Below are 17,180 nucleotides of genomic sequence, written 5' to 3'. Positions count from 1 at the left end.
AGGGGGGTAATCAGAAGGGGGAATGAAACATGAGAGACTATGGACTATGAGAAACAAACTGGGGGCTTCAGGGGTNTGGAAGGAGCCGAGATGCCCTTCAACAGATGACTGGATTAAGAAGCTGTGGTCCATATATACAATGGAATATTACTCAGCTATCAGAAAGAACGAGTTCTCAACATTTGCTGCAACATGGATGGCACTGGAGGAGATAATGCTAAGTGAAATAAGTCAAGGAGAGAAAGACAATTATCATGATTTCTCTCATCTATGGAACATAAGAACTAGGATGATCGGTAGGGGAAGAAAGGGATAAAGAAAGGGGGGTAATCAGAAGGGGGAATGAAACATGAGAGACTATGGACTATGAGAAACAAACTGGGGGCTTCAGGGGTGGAGTGGGGGAATGGGATAGACCGGTGATGGGTAGTAAGGAGGGCATGTATTGCATGGTGCACTGGGTGTTATACCCAACTAATGAATCATCGAGGTTTACATCGGAAGCCGGGGATGTACTGTATGGTGACTAAGATAATATAATAAAAAATCATTAAAAAAAAAAAAGAAAGTGGGGGTAATCAGAAGGGGGAATGAAACATGAGAGACTATGGACTCTGAGAAACAAACTGAGGGCCTCAGAGGGGCAGGGGCTTGGGGATTCGGATAGACCGGTGATGGGTAGTAAGGAGGGCACGTATTGCATGGTGCACTGGGTGTTATACACAACTAATGAAGCATCGAACTTTACATCGGAATCCGGGATGTACTGTATGGTGACTAACATAATATAATAAAAAATCATTAAAAAATAAACAAAATAAAATTTGCTATTATTTAAAAAGGGTTCATAGGTTACAAAGTGCTTTTCGTGTGCACTTTTATTTAATACATGAGATAGCTTTGTGATTTAAATAGTTACTCCCTTTTATAGACTCTCAAGCTGAGGGGAGTAGTAAGAGGCAGACTGCTTTAGCTTTCATACTTCTGTTACTACACCACATAATAAAGGATTATATTGAAGTGAACAGTATGACTATGCTTGTTTTCCTGCTACATATAATAAATACTTCCGGTGAGGTGCTTCTTTATGGGTTTCGAGTCCATAGATTCTTTTCCTTTTCCTTTTCCTTGGCTATTGTTAGTTATTTTGGGATGAGGGCTTTTTTAATTCTTGTCTTTTTTAATTCTTTGTCTTGTTGAGCTTCTATTCTTGAATCTTTGACCTGGCTAAAGTCAGCTTCTTATTTCTGTTGATAAGTCCTCATTTTTCAGTCAAAAAGGCAAATTTGAAGACATGACTCACAGGAATTTATTTTCTTTTCCCCTGTTGAGTTTTTTGTTTGCTTGCTTGTCTTTTGGTTTTCTCTACTGGAAGCCCATGGGAAAGCGGTGGGGAAAAAGGCAGCAGTGAAATGAAGTAAGAAGCCTTCCAGAGTTACTCAGGGAAAAAAAAAAAGAAAAGATACAGAATGAGTCTCTGGACTTTGCAGAGGTTGAGAGGGATTAACCTGTGGGAGAAATGTCTAACCTGTTTGTCTACGTAGATGTGTTACTTGGTAGGTTTCTCTCTCTTTCTTTCTTTTAAGTTGTGTTAATATATATATATATATAAAACATAATATTCAAATTTTTGACAGTTTTTAACTGTATAATCAGTGTCATTAAATACATTCCTCATGTTGTACAACTGTCACTACTATCTATATACCAGACTTTTCCATCATCTTTGGCATTGACTCTGTACCCATTAAATAATCACTTCCCATCCCCCATTCCCCCCCGCCCAGCCCCTGGTAACTTCTCTTCTACTCTCTATTTCTATGAATTTGCTTATTCCAGATCCTTCATATAACATACAATATTTATCCTTCTGTATCTGACATTTCACTTAGAATAATGTTTTCAAGTTCCATCCATATTGTAGCATATAAAAATTTCTTTCCTTTTTATGGCTGAATTGTATGTATATATCACTTTTGTTTATCCATTATTCATTTTCTTTGCTTATCTATCATCCATTCACTTGTTGATGGATACTTGTGAATAGTGCTGCTATGAACATTGGTACTCCCGTATCTGTTATAGTTCCTGTTTTTAATTTTTGGGGGTGTATACGTAGGAGTGGAATTTCTGGGTCATATGGTAGTTCTCTGCCTTTCTGAGGAATTTCCAAACTGTTTTCCAGTTCCTTTTCAACAGAGGTCATTAGATTTTTAACATCTGGGTGTGCTCATGATATTCCTTTCCTGGAGACCTTCCATGCTTGTATTTCAGGTAAAGAACGAAGTCCAGGCTCCAATGTGGTTTCCAAAGCCTTGTGCGTCTCTTCCTCCACTGTGCCCTTCCCATACCCTCTTCTCCAGCTACTCGGAACTAGTCCCCCCAAACAGGTGCTGTTATTCCCTTTGTATTAAGTGTTCTTCCCTCATGCTTCCTGTCTGAGATGCTACTCTGTTTCAGGTTCCAGCTCAGTTACTGTCTTGCCTGTCTTCTAAGTTCGAATTGTTTGTTCTCCTTACTTCTGTTTTCTCCATGAAACTAGTAGCTTCCTGTGGCTTGGCTTTTTCCCACTTTTTGTGTCTTTAACCATATATTCTTAATTACTTGTAGACATTTTGTATTGGAGAATCTAAAAAATGTTTTGGTTTTAACCTTTTGCTTCTTGGTCGTCTCTTTCAGACTCTTAGGTTTATTTGTTTATCACTAAGTGTTTTAATGCTAGTGCTAGGCCTTTTGGGGCTGGGGAAGCTAGGTTGAGTTACGTGGTAATAGTTTTCATTGATCATTAAATGCTTATACAGGATCCACAAAATAGATTGCTTGAAGGGTTCTAGCCCCAACTCTCTTTTCTTGAGAAAGCTGCTTAACCTCTCTAAGCCTTGCTTTCATGCCCTGTAAATTAGAACGGTAATACTACTCGTCTTTGATAGATTTTTGAGATTGAATTAAGGTATTTAGCATAGTGCCTGTAACTTAAATGTGTGCAATTAACAATAAATTCTTCCTCCTTATGGGTGTGCCTGGGTGGCTCAGTGGGTTGAGAGTCCAACTCTTGATTTCAGCTCAGGTCATGATCTCAGGATCATGAGATCAAGTCCCATGTCAGGCTCCATGCTCAGCGGGGAGTCTGCTTGAGATTCTCTCCCTCCCTCTCCTTCTGCCCCTTCCTCCCACTCCGCTCACACACACACTCTCTCTAAAATAAAAAAATATATATCTTAAAAAAAGAAATATTAAATGTATCAAAATCTTCCATACATGTATTACATGGAGCACTGGGTGTTATATGCAAACAATGAATCATGGAACATACATCAAAAGCTAATGATGTACTTTATGGTGACTAACATATCATAATAAAAAAAAACTTCCATACATAATATCCTTCGATTATTGTTACTGTTAAATAGTCCAAGAGGTTAGTTACACATATATCTGACATTGAAAATACGTGCAGAATACATGCAAATTCCTACCCATCGCAAGTAAAAAGACCAATAACCCTTATTAAGAGTCAAAGTAATGTAAACTAAAGAATGGAATCTTGCCATTTGCAAGAACATGAGTGGAGCTAGACAATATTATGCTAAGCAAAATAAGTCAGTCGGAGAAGGATAAGTACTGTATAATTTCACTCATACGTGGAATTTAAGAAACAAAATAAATGAGCAAAGGGAAAAAAGAGAGACAAATCAAGAAACAGACTCTTAACTGTAGAGAACAAACTGATGGTTACCAGAGGGGAGAGGTGGGTGGAAGATGGGTGAAATAGGTGAAGGGGATTGTAGAGTACACTCATCATGTATAGAATTGTGGAATCGCTGTATTGTACACCTGAAACTAGTGTAACGCTGCACGTTAACAATAGTGGAATTACAATGAAAAACTTAATTAAAAAATAATGTTATTGTCATATCGGATTTGATTTCTTAACTCTGATAAAATATTTGAACTAGGACTAGGTAAGAAACAGCTCTGCCATAAACTTACTCATTTGTGATTGTGTAATTAGAACTACTTCAATATAGATTCTTTACGAGTGTATATAGTTTCTTTGTGGGTGCCATTGTTAGCCCTCCGTGTTATGGAATGCCTCTCTTTCATCAGGATATCACGTATCTTAACATGTTACCATATGACATATTAGCCCAAGGAGGGAGTGTTATTCCATATAATAAATATTAGTAGTGCTTAATTCAAAGTAGAAGTGGTAATGACCCACGGTTCATTTTACTTCACCCACTTTGGAAATCACTGCTGTAGACATGCCCTATGGGGCACAGGTTTCTGGAGAGTCTCATCTAAAGGTATTTTCTTTATGGAGTTAGTTTCTGTCTTCTAACAGTGATTTTCTTTTCTTTCTAAGCTTATCCTTCCTCTACTCCTAGAAGAAGTTATAAAACAAGGTAGCGATAAAAGGCACCTTGGCAGATATGAGAGTATCATTGTTATATATACTTGAAGTAGTCAGACATGGTAGATGTTATCTGTTTTTATTCCCTTTAGGACATGAAAATTTATTTAACATTGTATTATATAAAAGTTTTATTATAATAATGATGAAGAGCTGTTTCTTCTTTCATTGGTTATATTGAATATAGTTTAAGAAATTTAAAAACTAGTTTATTTTATAGATTATTTAAGTTTCTTTAAAGTGACAGTAGAGGGCAGTGTGGTATTTAGTTTTTCAAAGCCTATTTTAAAATTGGAAAGTTGTTGGCATTCTTACGTGTAATGCAGTGTATCTATTCAACTAATCTATAGAAAAGCTATGAAACTCTTTGTTCTTTGCTTTCTCATTCCATTGGGACTATAAAAATTTTGTTGAGTACTGGGAAGTTTGAGGTACACTATTTCTCTGGGTTCTACATTTGCCTTTGTTTAGTGGATGAAAGAAATCCTTTAAAAATAGTAATTTTTATAAATCTATTCACTAATTTTTAAAGTTTGCCTATGTGAGATTTTCTTGATTGAAGTCAGTACTATAAGAAAAATAGCTTTCAGTGAATATTATATGAGTTTAATTAAACTTTTGAAAGATGTTTTTTGTAAGTCCTAGCATCTCTACTTCTATGTCAGATATAATTTTATTTGCCTACAGCCTGTCAGAGATAGCATGCCCAGAGTGACAGATTACCCTTGTATTACAGCTTTCACCGAGGAAGCCAGTCAATCTTAGTCTGACAGAAAACCTACATATTTATTCCTACATCCTTAACGAGAAAAGAAGGTTTTTTCATAAAATTTCCTCAGGGAAATTATTTGAAAATTCCATTTATATTTTAAGAATGTAATTAACCTTAATTGGGTTGTATAGATTTTAAAGAAGATAAATCCCAATGATGGAAAACAGTATTTGTAATACATTTGCAATGCATTGTAAATTTTTCTCTCTTCTACATTCACAAAGTATTGCAAAGATAGAAGAGAGAAAAATCTCAACTCCTACTTTGGTCATTCTGTTATAAATTTGCTGAAAACTACTAGGCATCAATGATTATATTGTTATAACCTTTGCCTACAATTCAGGAGTTATTCCCCAGGACATATGTGATGTGTTATAAGTTTAATGAAGGAGGGCACTGAAAACCTGTGATGTGCTCAAGACCACATAGCAAGATAATGAATGACCTTGTCAGTGACATATCTTAATAGTTATTCCCTAAGCCCATACCCAATTGACCAGTAGATATTTCTTCAGATATTAATATTTGTTCTTCAGATATACATAAATTCTAGAAGTAGCTTGGTTTTTATTTTATTTATTTATTTTTTAAGATTTTACTTCTTAAGTAATCTGTCCACCCAGCGTAGGGCTTGAACTTACAGCCTGGAGATCAAGAGTTGGCATGCTCTACTGATTGAGTCAGCCAGGCACCCCTTGATTTTTTTTTCTAGATTTTATTTTTTTATTTATTTGAGAGAGCTAGAGCGCCCAGGAGTGGTGGGGAGGGCCAAGGGGAGAGGGAGAGGCAGACTCCCCGCTGAGCAGGCAGCCCAAGGACACTGGGCTCCATCCCAGGACCCTGAGATTATGACCTGAGCTGAAGGCAGATGCCCAACAAACTGAGCCACCCAAGGCACCCTGGGCACCCCTTGATTTTATTTCAAAATGAATGTTTACTATTATAAATAATCAGTTTTGATGTGTAGTTATTTGGTATCTATTTTCCTGTCAACTGTAATAGTTTATAGGAAGCAAGGAACTTTTAAGAAATCCCTTCTAGTACAGACAGAAGGAATAAGCTCCATGAGGGTGGAGTTTTTGTCTGTTTTATTGTCCCAGGTGCCTATGTCTGGCACATAATTAGGTGTACAGTAAATATTTGAATGAAAATTTGTTGAATTTATAACTTAATCCATTATCAGTTTGAAATATTTAAACCTTCTGGTGTTAAGTTTGGCTGTAGGGAGACTTTTTTGTTCTTTGGAAAAGGTTTTAGGAGGAGGGGAGCAGGTACTCTGCTACTTACCCAGTAGTTTGGTAAGAGGTGGTTTAATACTTGGACGGCTGGGCACCAGTGCAGTATTGCAGGCAATGGCGGAGGAGGAAGTTATGAGCAAAATAGCCGTCAAAGTGACAAATAAGCACAAATTTATATTGTAAAGTAACTTGCTAAACATAAAGTTGATCAATTGGAATGCAAAGTGTTTTAAAGAGCTATAGTTTTATTAGTTTGAGCTAATTGGAATTAGAATTAGGTTAATAAAGGGGATATGCTTTAAAATAAATAGGTAATGATGTTTTATGAGCCTGTCAAAGTAGAAGCCAAAACAATTAGTTGTAGCTTAAATCATAGTTATGTTGTTTACACATAAAATGATTTTTTTTTAAGTAAATATTTTCTTCAGTAAATATTTTTGCCTCTTACGTACTACTGCTTACCAGAATGATCACAAATTACAGCAAAGGGAGACTTGAGATTCTGAATTTCATTTATATTACAAACTAATTGCTCAAGAATTAGAGAAGAAATGAAGGAGAGATCAATATTTGGTATGTTAGAAAATGAAGGGATAGGATAAGAAATTGTGTAGGAGGAGGAAGGCATCCCGAGGTGGAGGCAAGAGGGAATGCAAAGGTATTCCTTCAAGTATTCGGCAGTATTTATTGATAGCTTACTGTGCTCAGAGCTGGGGTGAAAAGTGAAAAGGCCAAGTCTTTGCCCTCCTGCAGCTTACACTGTAGGAAAGGAAGGCCACCTTCAGATACTATAATGCCAGTAGTAACAAAACACCTCTTACTCATTAAGTTGAACATTCTTTTTTTACTGCATTTTTACATTTTTAAAAATAACAGCTGCATTAAGATATGATTCATATACCATGACATTCATTCCTTTAAGTTATACAAGTCAGAGGTTTTTGTTATATTAGCTGAGTCGTGCAGACATCACCACTATCACAAAGGTTTTAGCAGGGTTCTCTTTGAAGGTCTCTTTTCCAGATCTTTTTCTTAAGCTGCCTTCTTCTTTCGGTATCATATCCTGCTTGTTGGGCTCCACTAATTACCAGCTGATTGTCCTATTATTTCCATACAGTGTCCTAGGCTATAAATTTCTCAGCAGTCTGATCCAATTACATTCAGGCAGGGGTGGTTTTTCAGGCCCCTCTTCGAGGCTTGCTCTGACAGCAGGTGTGCTCTTAGCTGTCTCTCCTGGGTTCTTTCTGATGATCTAACTGGTTTATCATAAGGCTGGTTGCTCTTCATTAAGAGGAGTTGCTATCTTTGAGAGCACCCTTAGGCTTGAACTTGCTCATGCTCTGTTTCAAATGAATTCGGTTCCTCTGGGAGGAGCTTCAGAACTCTCTTTTCTTACAGTCTGCCCCTCTTGGGCAGACTCTCCTAGCCACTGTTCTGGGCGCAGCACTGAGCAGTAGCCTCTGGCCTCCTACCTGGTGGTCAAGCTTCTGTTTTCTAGCTGGAGGCTGTGTGGAGGGAGGCAGCCTCTGCTCTCTTGGCCACCCTCACCGGGAATGTAGCCTCTTCTGCTTGGAGTTGAAGGGGATGAGAAAAGCCGGTGGCCTACTTTTTTTTGTAACATATGGGGTAAACCTTGATTAAGAGCTGAGAGGGGCCTCTGTTCTCTTGGCCACACCTACTGGGAGTGGACTTTGTCAACTTGAGCCAGGTCAAGGTAGGAAATTGGTTATGGCTCAGATGCCACAAACTGTCCCAGTACCAAGTTTTTGTAGATTTTTTTGAATAATGTTTCTTCCTTTGAATATGTCCCTTGGATATTTCCAGAGACTTTCAGTGATTTTTTTTTTGTTGTTGTTGTTGTTGTTTGTTTTGAACTTTTAATTTTCATTCTAGTTGGTTTACATACAGTATTATATTAGTTTCAGGTATATGATACAGTGTTTAAAGAATTCCAAACATCATTTGGTACTCATCATACTCTCATAAGTGCCCTCCTTAATCCCTGTCACCTAGTTCCCCCATCCCCCCCACTCACCTCCCCTCTGGTAACCAGCAATGTGTCCTCTATAGTTAAGTCTATTTCTTGTTTGCCTCTCTCTCTTTTTTCCCCCTTTGCTTTGTTTCCTAAATTCCACCTAATAATGAAATCATATGATATTTGTCTATTTTGCTTAGCATTATACTCTCTAGCTCCACCTGTGTTGTTGCAAATGGTAAGATTTCATTCTTTTTACTAAATAATATTCCATTGTATATTTATACCACCTCTTCTTTATCCATTCATCAGTCCATGGACACTTGGGCTGCTTTCATAATTTGGCTATAGTAAATGATGCTGCTATAAACATCGGGGTGCATGTATCCCTATGAAGTGGGTGTTTTTGTATTCTTTGGGTAACTACCCAGTAGTGCGATTGCTGGATCGTAGAGTATTTCTATTTTTCAGTGATTTTTTTTTTAAAGATTTTGTTTATTATTTGTCAGAGAGAGAGAGAGAACGTGCACAAATAGGGGAAGCAGCAGTCAGAGGGAAAAGCAGGCTCCCTGCTGAGCAAGGAGCCAGATGCGGGACTCGATCCCAAGACCCTGAGATCCTAACCTGAGCTGAGGGCAGATGCTTAACAGACTGAGCCACCCAGGCACCCCTCAATGATTGTTTTTTAAAATAGCTTTTGTCAGCTTTGCTTATTTCACTGGACTTTGGTTCTGTGAAGCACTTTCCCTGTCATCCTGGAAGTGGAACTGTCCAAACTAGTTAATTCTAAATCTTCCTAAAGTTCAAAGATGTGTTCCCAGGAAGGAAACTACTATTCCAGGTAACTGCTTTTTTTTTTTTTTTTTGTCTTTTTCAAATAGCAGTTTTGGTAAGACATGGAAACCAGAGCTACCAAAATCCAGAACAGTTCTTTGCACTATCTCAAGTGTCATACTGAGGACTTTCATAATCACTGTATATGTGATAAACTAAAGATGTTATTTTCAAGGTTTCTTTTACCTAGTGTTTTTCTGCCCACAAAAATCTGCAGCATCTACTCAGCTTGTTTACTTGACTGGATTTGCAGTTCTTTGCCTTTACTGACGTGTGGTTGTTTCCCTTATGGGATATTTGATGGTTTTCTTGCCTTCTTTCATAGCCTGTCATACAACTTACAGACATTTAAGGTGATATCCATTTTTAAAAAATATATATTTTTGAGTTTATTTAGGTGATTTCTACATCCAACATGGGGCTTGAAGTCATGACTGTGAGATCAAGAGCTGCATGCTCTGCTGACTGAACCAGCCAGGCACCCTGGTGACCCTCATTTTAATTCTGAATTTTTAAATTGGATTCAGCTGTTACTAAGTTATGTTTTATAAGAGAATTTCACTGACGTTTGATTGTGCATTTCAGTCGTACAGTTTCATTTAAAAATCAGAATCTTAAAATTTTAGAATTTGAATGTGCTTCATCCTCTTCATCTTTCTACTCAGTGAGTAATCTTTTTTTTCTAAATGCAGCCCTTGATCTCTTTGTCAGTAGTCATAGTTCCATCAACCACTCTCTGCTCCTGTCTGTATTTACTTGTGTTTACTCTTCTTGTGACCAGTGAAAGATGCTCACTATCCCTATTAATCTGTTCACATTCCTGAGAGGGAATCCATTGTAGGGCAGAGTAATCATACTGAATCATTTCAGACATCACTGGAAAGGGAGTATATTGGTTTTCCTTGGGTTAAGCATCTATTCTAGGTTCAGTGGTGGAGAGGGGAGATGGGATCATGTTGTATAATATATTTTTACTTCTAAGATATCATTTAGATAATTTCTTCAGCAGGAGAATAGGTTTAACGGTTTCGTACAGAATAAGGTGGTAGATACAGTTGAACCAATTTATTCACGCTCTATGGTTTATTAACGTAATCATCTCTTACCTCTGGCTATAACTCTACGTAAGTTAAACTGAGGAAGGAGTTGATAGCAGTCAGTTTTGTAGTAGTAACAGTATGCTGTTGGGAATTCCCTTTAATATAACATTCATTTGTGTACTGTTGTAATGGCACGTAACATCTGCCTGTAATAGTGGTCTGTCATGAAAATTTACTCCCATGGTATCTGGCCACTTGATGAATTTCATATTATAAACACACATATCAAATATGGGTTTTAATGGTAGAAGATCCGTGTATATTTCTGTAATACATTTGGAAGGACACACAAGAAATTGGTCATTAGTTGCCCCTAGAGAAGAGAATCCCCTAGTTTGGAGGACTGTGATGGAAATATATATTTTATTCGATTTGAATTTTGTAATGAGTCATTAAATGTTACTGAAACAATAGTAAAGCACTAAGAAGTAAATAAAACAAAAACAAAATGAACAATAACAAAAGGGAAAATAAATGGATAAGACAGACATTCTGTGGATATAATTCTAGCTTAATATAATCCGGTGGCCCATTTGGGTTTCTTTTTACAGTGGATTGGCAAGTTTGATTAGAACTCTCTTCTAGGTGGTAATTATATTCTTATATTTTATCATCCTATCGTTCCTTCCAATATCAGAAGATTTAGAAGAGTTGCCATGTTTCTCTTTGACGTTGGATCTATTCTTGATTTGGAATGCCAGTTAGTAAGTGTTGCTTCATGAATAAAAAGACCATGATGATGGCTTATGAGTATTCTTCACTAATGATAACTTAGACAAGAGTTTTTGAGGTACTTTGATCTCTATAGATGGTACAGAATTTACTTGCATCTTTTTCCAAATTCTCATTTCTGAAGTCTAATTGATTAAATTCATTCTTGGCGTTTCATTTTAAAAGAATGCAAATTTAGCAAATCTCTTTACATAAAGGAGAGGGATTATGTTCAAGTTTTAGGTTATTATTATATCACTGTATTTTAAACATTTACAGGTTTTCTTTTTCTTTCTGCCCTTTAGCCGGCCTCAGAAAGTATGTTTGTGTCCATTTCTCCCGTTGCATCCTCTGCACATCTCTACTCATTTGTACATAATTCAGCACCCAGCAGAGGTAAGATTTTGTAAAATACGTAATTTCAAATAGAATATTAGCATGTAAGAGGAAATACACTGTTGAACACACTGATACCTTCCAGCTCTTTAACATTTCTGAAAGTAAATTGATAATAAATGCTTGTCTTTGGGAAAAAAGTTTCTTTTATGTATTATATCATAGTGTCATGTCATATGCTTTAGAGACATAAAAATTGTTATTTCATAAAACACTATTATTTAATAAAAATGGTAATTGAATAGTATAGGAATTTAAAATGCCAACAATTTTGTGTGAAGAAAAAAATGAGATTTTGTGAGTGAAGAACTAAGAAAATCATTGCTTTTTAAATTTTGATCATAGCTTATATTTCTTACTGTTTTTTGTTAAATTAGAGTAACTGTCAGTATTTTAGTGTTATAAAAAGCATGTATAAAATAAAGTTTTATTCCTTTAATGAATAGAGCAAATATGTATATATTATAGCATATATGTTGTATACGAAGATTTTTTAATTAATACTTTCCTATATAGGTGAAAATTATGCATGTACTGGTATGTATGTGTGTTTGTAATTCATGATTAACTGCAGTATGAAGGATGGATGGAAGGATTTCATTGGTAACCATAAGTGATAATCATTATAAAACTAGTTGATGCATGGTACAAAATGGGTTTAGATTAACTGAAGTTAAAATTCTTCCAGCATTTGGGAACTCAGAACATAACCTACTGAATTAGACTTTTGAAGGAAGGAATAGTTTTTTTCTTAAATTTCTGAAGCCTTTACCACTTAAAATCCTTAACAAAGACTTCAAAGATATCAGTCTGTTTTTTTCCTTTTCCAAATGGTGAAAACACTTATACTTTTATTGCAAATTGTTTAATATTCCATTTGTTGGGCAGCCTTATTTATTTATTTATTTGTTTTTTTAGTGTTAACAATAATATGCTTTTTTCAGAATTTGAACAATTTGGTCACTAGCATTATTTTGCTGCATTTAAATTTGCCCCACTCTGCAGCTCAGATGTATGAAAAATGATAGTTTACTGGCCATAACAGTTTTGGATAAAACTTGATTTTTGATGGTGAATGCTTTTTTCATTTTGCAGTATACATGGTATGGTGTCTTTTCATTATTTTGTGGTTCTGGACATAAGATGGTATTGAAAATGTAGGTGTTTTCATTGATTTGTGGCAATTTTAATGTTTTCAAAGGCCTCTACATTGTAATAAAGAAGTAAAACTGTCACTATTTGATATGACAGAGAACTACAGAAAACCCTAAGGACTCCACCAAAAACTACAAGAACTAATAATTGAATTTAGTAAAGTTGAATGACAAAAAATTAATATATAGAAATCTGTTGTGTTTCTGTACCCTAGCAGTGAAGTAGCAAAAGGAGAAATTAAGAAAACAATCTCAGTTACAGTTAGACCAAAAAGAATAAAATACTTAGCAATAAATTTAACCAAGGAGGTGAAAGCCCTATAGTGTGAAAACTATAAGACACTGATGGAAGAAATTGAAGATGGCACAAACAAATGGAAAGGTATACCATGCTCATGGATTGGAAGAATTAATGTTATTAAAATATGTATACTGCACAAAACATTCTACCAATTCAGTGCAATACCTTTTAAAATACTAACAGCATTTTTTCACAGAACCAGCGCAGGTAATCCTAACATTTGTATATCACCACAAAAGACCCTGAATAGATAAAACGTTCTTGAGAAGGAAGAGCAAAACACAGTATCACAATCCCATATTTCAAGATATACTTCAAAGCTGTAGTAATCAAAGCAGTATTATGGTACTGGCACAGAAATAGACACATAGATCGATAGAACAGGATAGAGAGCCCAGAAGGAAACCCACACTTATATGGTCAATTGACCTACAAACAAAGGAGGCAAGACTATACAATGGGGAAAAGACAGTCTCTTCTATAAATGGTGTTAGGAGAACTGAACAGCTACATTCAAAACAATGAAATTGGACCACTTTCTTATACTACACACAGAACTAAACCCAAGGTGGATAAAGTCCTAAATGTGAGACCTGAAACCATGAAGCTCGCTTAAGAATACATAGGCAATGAAGTCTTGGACGTTGGCCTTAGCAACATTTTTATGAATATGTCTTCTCAAGCAAGGGAAATAAAAACAAAAAAATAGTGTTATAGTGTTAGTACTACACCAAAATTAAAGGCTTATTTACAGTGAAGGAAACCATCAACAAAATGAAAATGCAATCTATGGAATAGGAGAAATTATTTGCAAATGATAAATCTGATAAATCTGCAAAATAATAAAAGAACTTGCACAAGTCAACATCAAAAACAAGTAATCCAGTTGAAAATGGTCATAGGACCTGAAAGAAAACATACATATGACTAAAAGACATATGAAAAGATGCTCAACATCACTTATCATCAGGAAAATGCAAATCAAAGCCACAATGAGATATCTCCTCACCCCTGTCAGAATGACTAGTATCAAGCAGACAGGAAAGAAAAAGTGGAGAAAAAGGGACCCTTGTGTACTTTTGGTAGGAATGTAAATTGGTACAACCACTCTGGAAAAGTATGGAGATTCTTCAAAAAATTAAAAATAGAAATCCCATATGACCAATAATTCCATCAGTGGGTATTTACCCACAGAAAATGAAAACACTAATTTGAAAAGATACATGCATCACTATGCTTATTGCAGTGTTATTTACAATAGCCAAGATATGGAAGCAACCAAAGTGTCCTTGATAGATGAATGGATAAAGAAGAGGTGGTGTACACACACACAGTAATATTACTCAGCCTTAAAAAAGAATGAGATCTTATCATTTGTGACAACATGGGTAGACATGGAGAGTGTATTATGCTAAGTGTAATAAGGCAGAGAAAGAAGGACAAATACCATATGATTTCACTTACAAGTGGAATCTGAAAAACAAAACAAATGAGCAAATAAAAAACAGAAACGGACTTATAAATACAGAGAACAAACTGGTGGTTGCCAGAGGAGAAGGTGGTGGGGGGATGGGTGAAATAGGTAACAGAGGTTAAGAGGTACAAGTTTCCAGTTATAAAGTAAATAAGTCATGGGGATGAAAGTACAGCATTGGGAATATAGTTATTAATATCGTAATAATGGGTAGTGACAGATGGTTACTGTACTTATTGTGGTAAGCATGTGTAATGTATAGAATTGTCAAATCGCTGTGTTGTCTATCTGACACTAATATACTATTGTATATATGTCAACTATACTTCCATAATAAAAATTAAAAAGTGAAAGGTCAAAAATATAGGTGTTTTCATTGATTTGTGGCAAATTTAATGCTTTCAAATATCTCATTCATTCATTCATTCATTCATGTTTCCTCTCCTTTGCTTGCTTGCTTTCTTTCTTTTTTTCATGATTAGTTCACGGTGTAGGTGATCCATCTATAACCGTGTGTGCTACAAACGTATTTTATACAAGTATATATAACTATATCATACTGTTTTTTCTTATCATCCAAGGAGCTTTTCAATTCTAACCTAACTCAATGATACTGGTCTTCCTCGTGCTTAATCTCAGCATACATTTTTTTTTTTAAATAAAAGAGTATTCCAATTTGATGACTCCCCCTAAAAAGTATTTGAAGACCATTTGGAATGGATGATATGGAGGTGATATGATGGAGCATTTCAAAGAGTAGGTGTATGTTTGTAGAAAAGTACTTAGGAGTAAAATAAAACGGTTATCTCAAAAGTAACAAAAATATCTATAAGGAAGAAATGTTCTGTGAAACCGTGTGGCATTTGTTTGTGAGTAGTGTTTCTGTAGCCATAGTGACGTAAGCACTGTTTATTGATTTAACTAAAAATATGAGAATATGTGATGGTAAGGAGTGATGGAAGAAAGGTGAATTCTCACTTATTATAAGAGGCTGTGGTTATACAGTGCATTAGTTAAGAGTAAGGGCTCAGGAGACAGACGGCTTGACTTTAAAGCCTGAATAGCTCTGTAAACTGTAACCTTGGGCAAGTTAATTAACCTCTCTGTGCTTTAGTTTCATCATTAGGAAAATGGATATGATAAAAGATACACTTCTTTACTGGTTTATTGTGAGTGGTAAATGAATCAGTCTCTCTCTCTCTTTCTATCCATCTATCTATAATGTACTTAGAATTATGTACATTAAAGTCAGGTATGATGATGATGATGATGATAAATGGTAGTTTGTAAGTAATATCTAAAATTGATAAATCAAGAAATAGTAAGACACGTTTTATACAAGTATGGAGGTAACTACTAGAAGAAATAGCTGAAAGAGTTAAAGTGATTGCCTTTGGGAAGTGGTAGTGGGGACTGTTTCTGGTTACATTATAAATCTTTTGACACTGCACTGTTTAATTTGACATATATACATATGTTGATAGAAGTTTGGAGAGTGGTTTAACTAGTGTGTGTCATAGTCTCATAGAGATAGTAAGAAGGGAAGAAAATAGGACATACTGGACAATGTCCCAAACCTCTCCCCTCACCTCTCCTTCGTCATAGGAGCTACTCCACATTGGTTCTAGGCTCGTCACAGCTCTGGCTTGCGACGTGGTCTGTTTAGTTGCAAATCCCAACAAATTCTGATTCTCCTATTTTGTTTTCCAACTTTTAGGTAGATGAATTTAACTACGCTCAGTATCTCTAGATTTATTTTCATATTATTTTAATCAACACTTCGGAGACTTAGGACAAAAGAGGTTAACACAAATATGTCCCCAAAGGGTGTATTTGTGTGTGTGTTGAATACTGTTAACTACCATACTTCTTGTTTCTGTTATAAACGTAAGTAATGTAATTACAAACTTATTTTTAGTTACTTTAGTAAATTCATATGAAACATCACTCTTTTGTGTATTAATGTGCTATGGGTGTTAATGTGCTATAATGGTCAAATTATTTGCTATGAGGGTATATATGTAAGCAATGTTATATAAACTGATAAAGGTAACAGGGGTCTGTATGTAGGGGAACTGGCTTCTGGCACTTAGTAGATCAGGCTCAACATTTCCAGTCGGGCTGGTGGAGAAAAGCCAGACAGTGACTGATCACTGTAGACCAAAATAACCGAGAAGAGGCAGGCTCAGGCAAAATAGCGAATCAGCTGGGTATACTAGGATAAAGGATAGAATTCTTGTGACAGGAAAGATGGTTTTCAGTGTTGGAAGCTAGGATGTTGGAAAAAAACACTGATGATAGTTAATGGAGTTTACAGGAATGGTCACCAGATTTCTCTGCTCTCAGGTTATTAAATTATTCCCCTTTCCATACTCTTTGTTGTTTCGAAGTAGGCTATAAATCCAGCCCACATTCTGTTGGGTAGGAAAGGTTAAGCTCCTCCTCCTGAAGTACCGAGTTCATTTTTTTTTTTTAATGTTTTTTTATTATATTATGTTAGTCACCATACAGTACATCCCCTGTTTCCGATGTAAAGTTCGATGATTCATTAGTTGCATATAACACCCAGCGCACCATGCAATACGTGCCCTCCTTACTACCCATCAACCAGTCTATCCCATTCCCCCACCCCCCTCCCCTCTGAAGCCCTCAGTTTNGTTTGTTTCTCAGAGTCCATAGTCTCTCATGCTTCATTCCCCCTTCTGATTAGCCCCCCTTTCTTTATCCCTTTCTTCTACCGATCTTCCTAGTTCTTACGTTCCACAGATGAGAGAAATCATATGATAATTGTCTTTCTCTGCTTGACTTATT

General features: G+C 35.9%; 1 protein-coding gene across 2 annotated transcripts in view; it reads left to right on the top strand.

Annotated features, from left to right (window-relative positions):
- Positions 1-17,180, top strand: part of DTWD2 (DTW domain containing 2) — a 97,641-nt gene that overhangs the window by 10,852 nt on the left and 69,609 nt on the right. For both annotated transcript variants that reach the window (XM_034655911.1, XM_002915451.4), the window contains exon 2: positions 11,350-11,440. In XM_034655911.1, coding sequence (XP_034511802.1) covers positions 11,350-11,440 — 91 coding nt within the window. The remainder of the gene's footprint in view (positions 1-11,349; positions 11,441-17,180) is intronic.

This window comes from Ailuropoda melanoleuca, chromosome 3 (genome assembly GCF_002007445.2).
Source record: "Ailuropoda melanoleuca isolate Jingjing chromosome 3, ASM200744v2, whole genome shotgun sequence".
In the NCBI taxonomy this organism is placed as follows: Eukaryota; Metazoa; Chordata; class Mammalia; order Carnivora; family Ursidae; genus Ailuropoda; species Ailuropoda melanoleuca.
The sequence above is the reverse complement of the archived record's forward strand: the minus strand, read 5'-3'. Positions and strand labels throughout refer to the sequence as shown.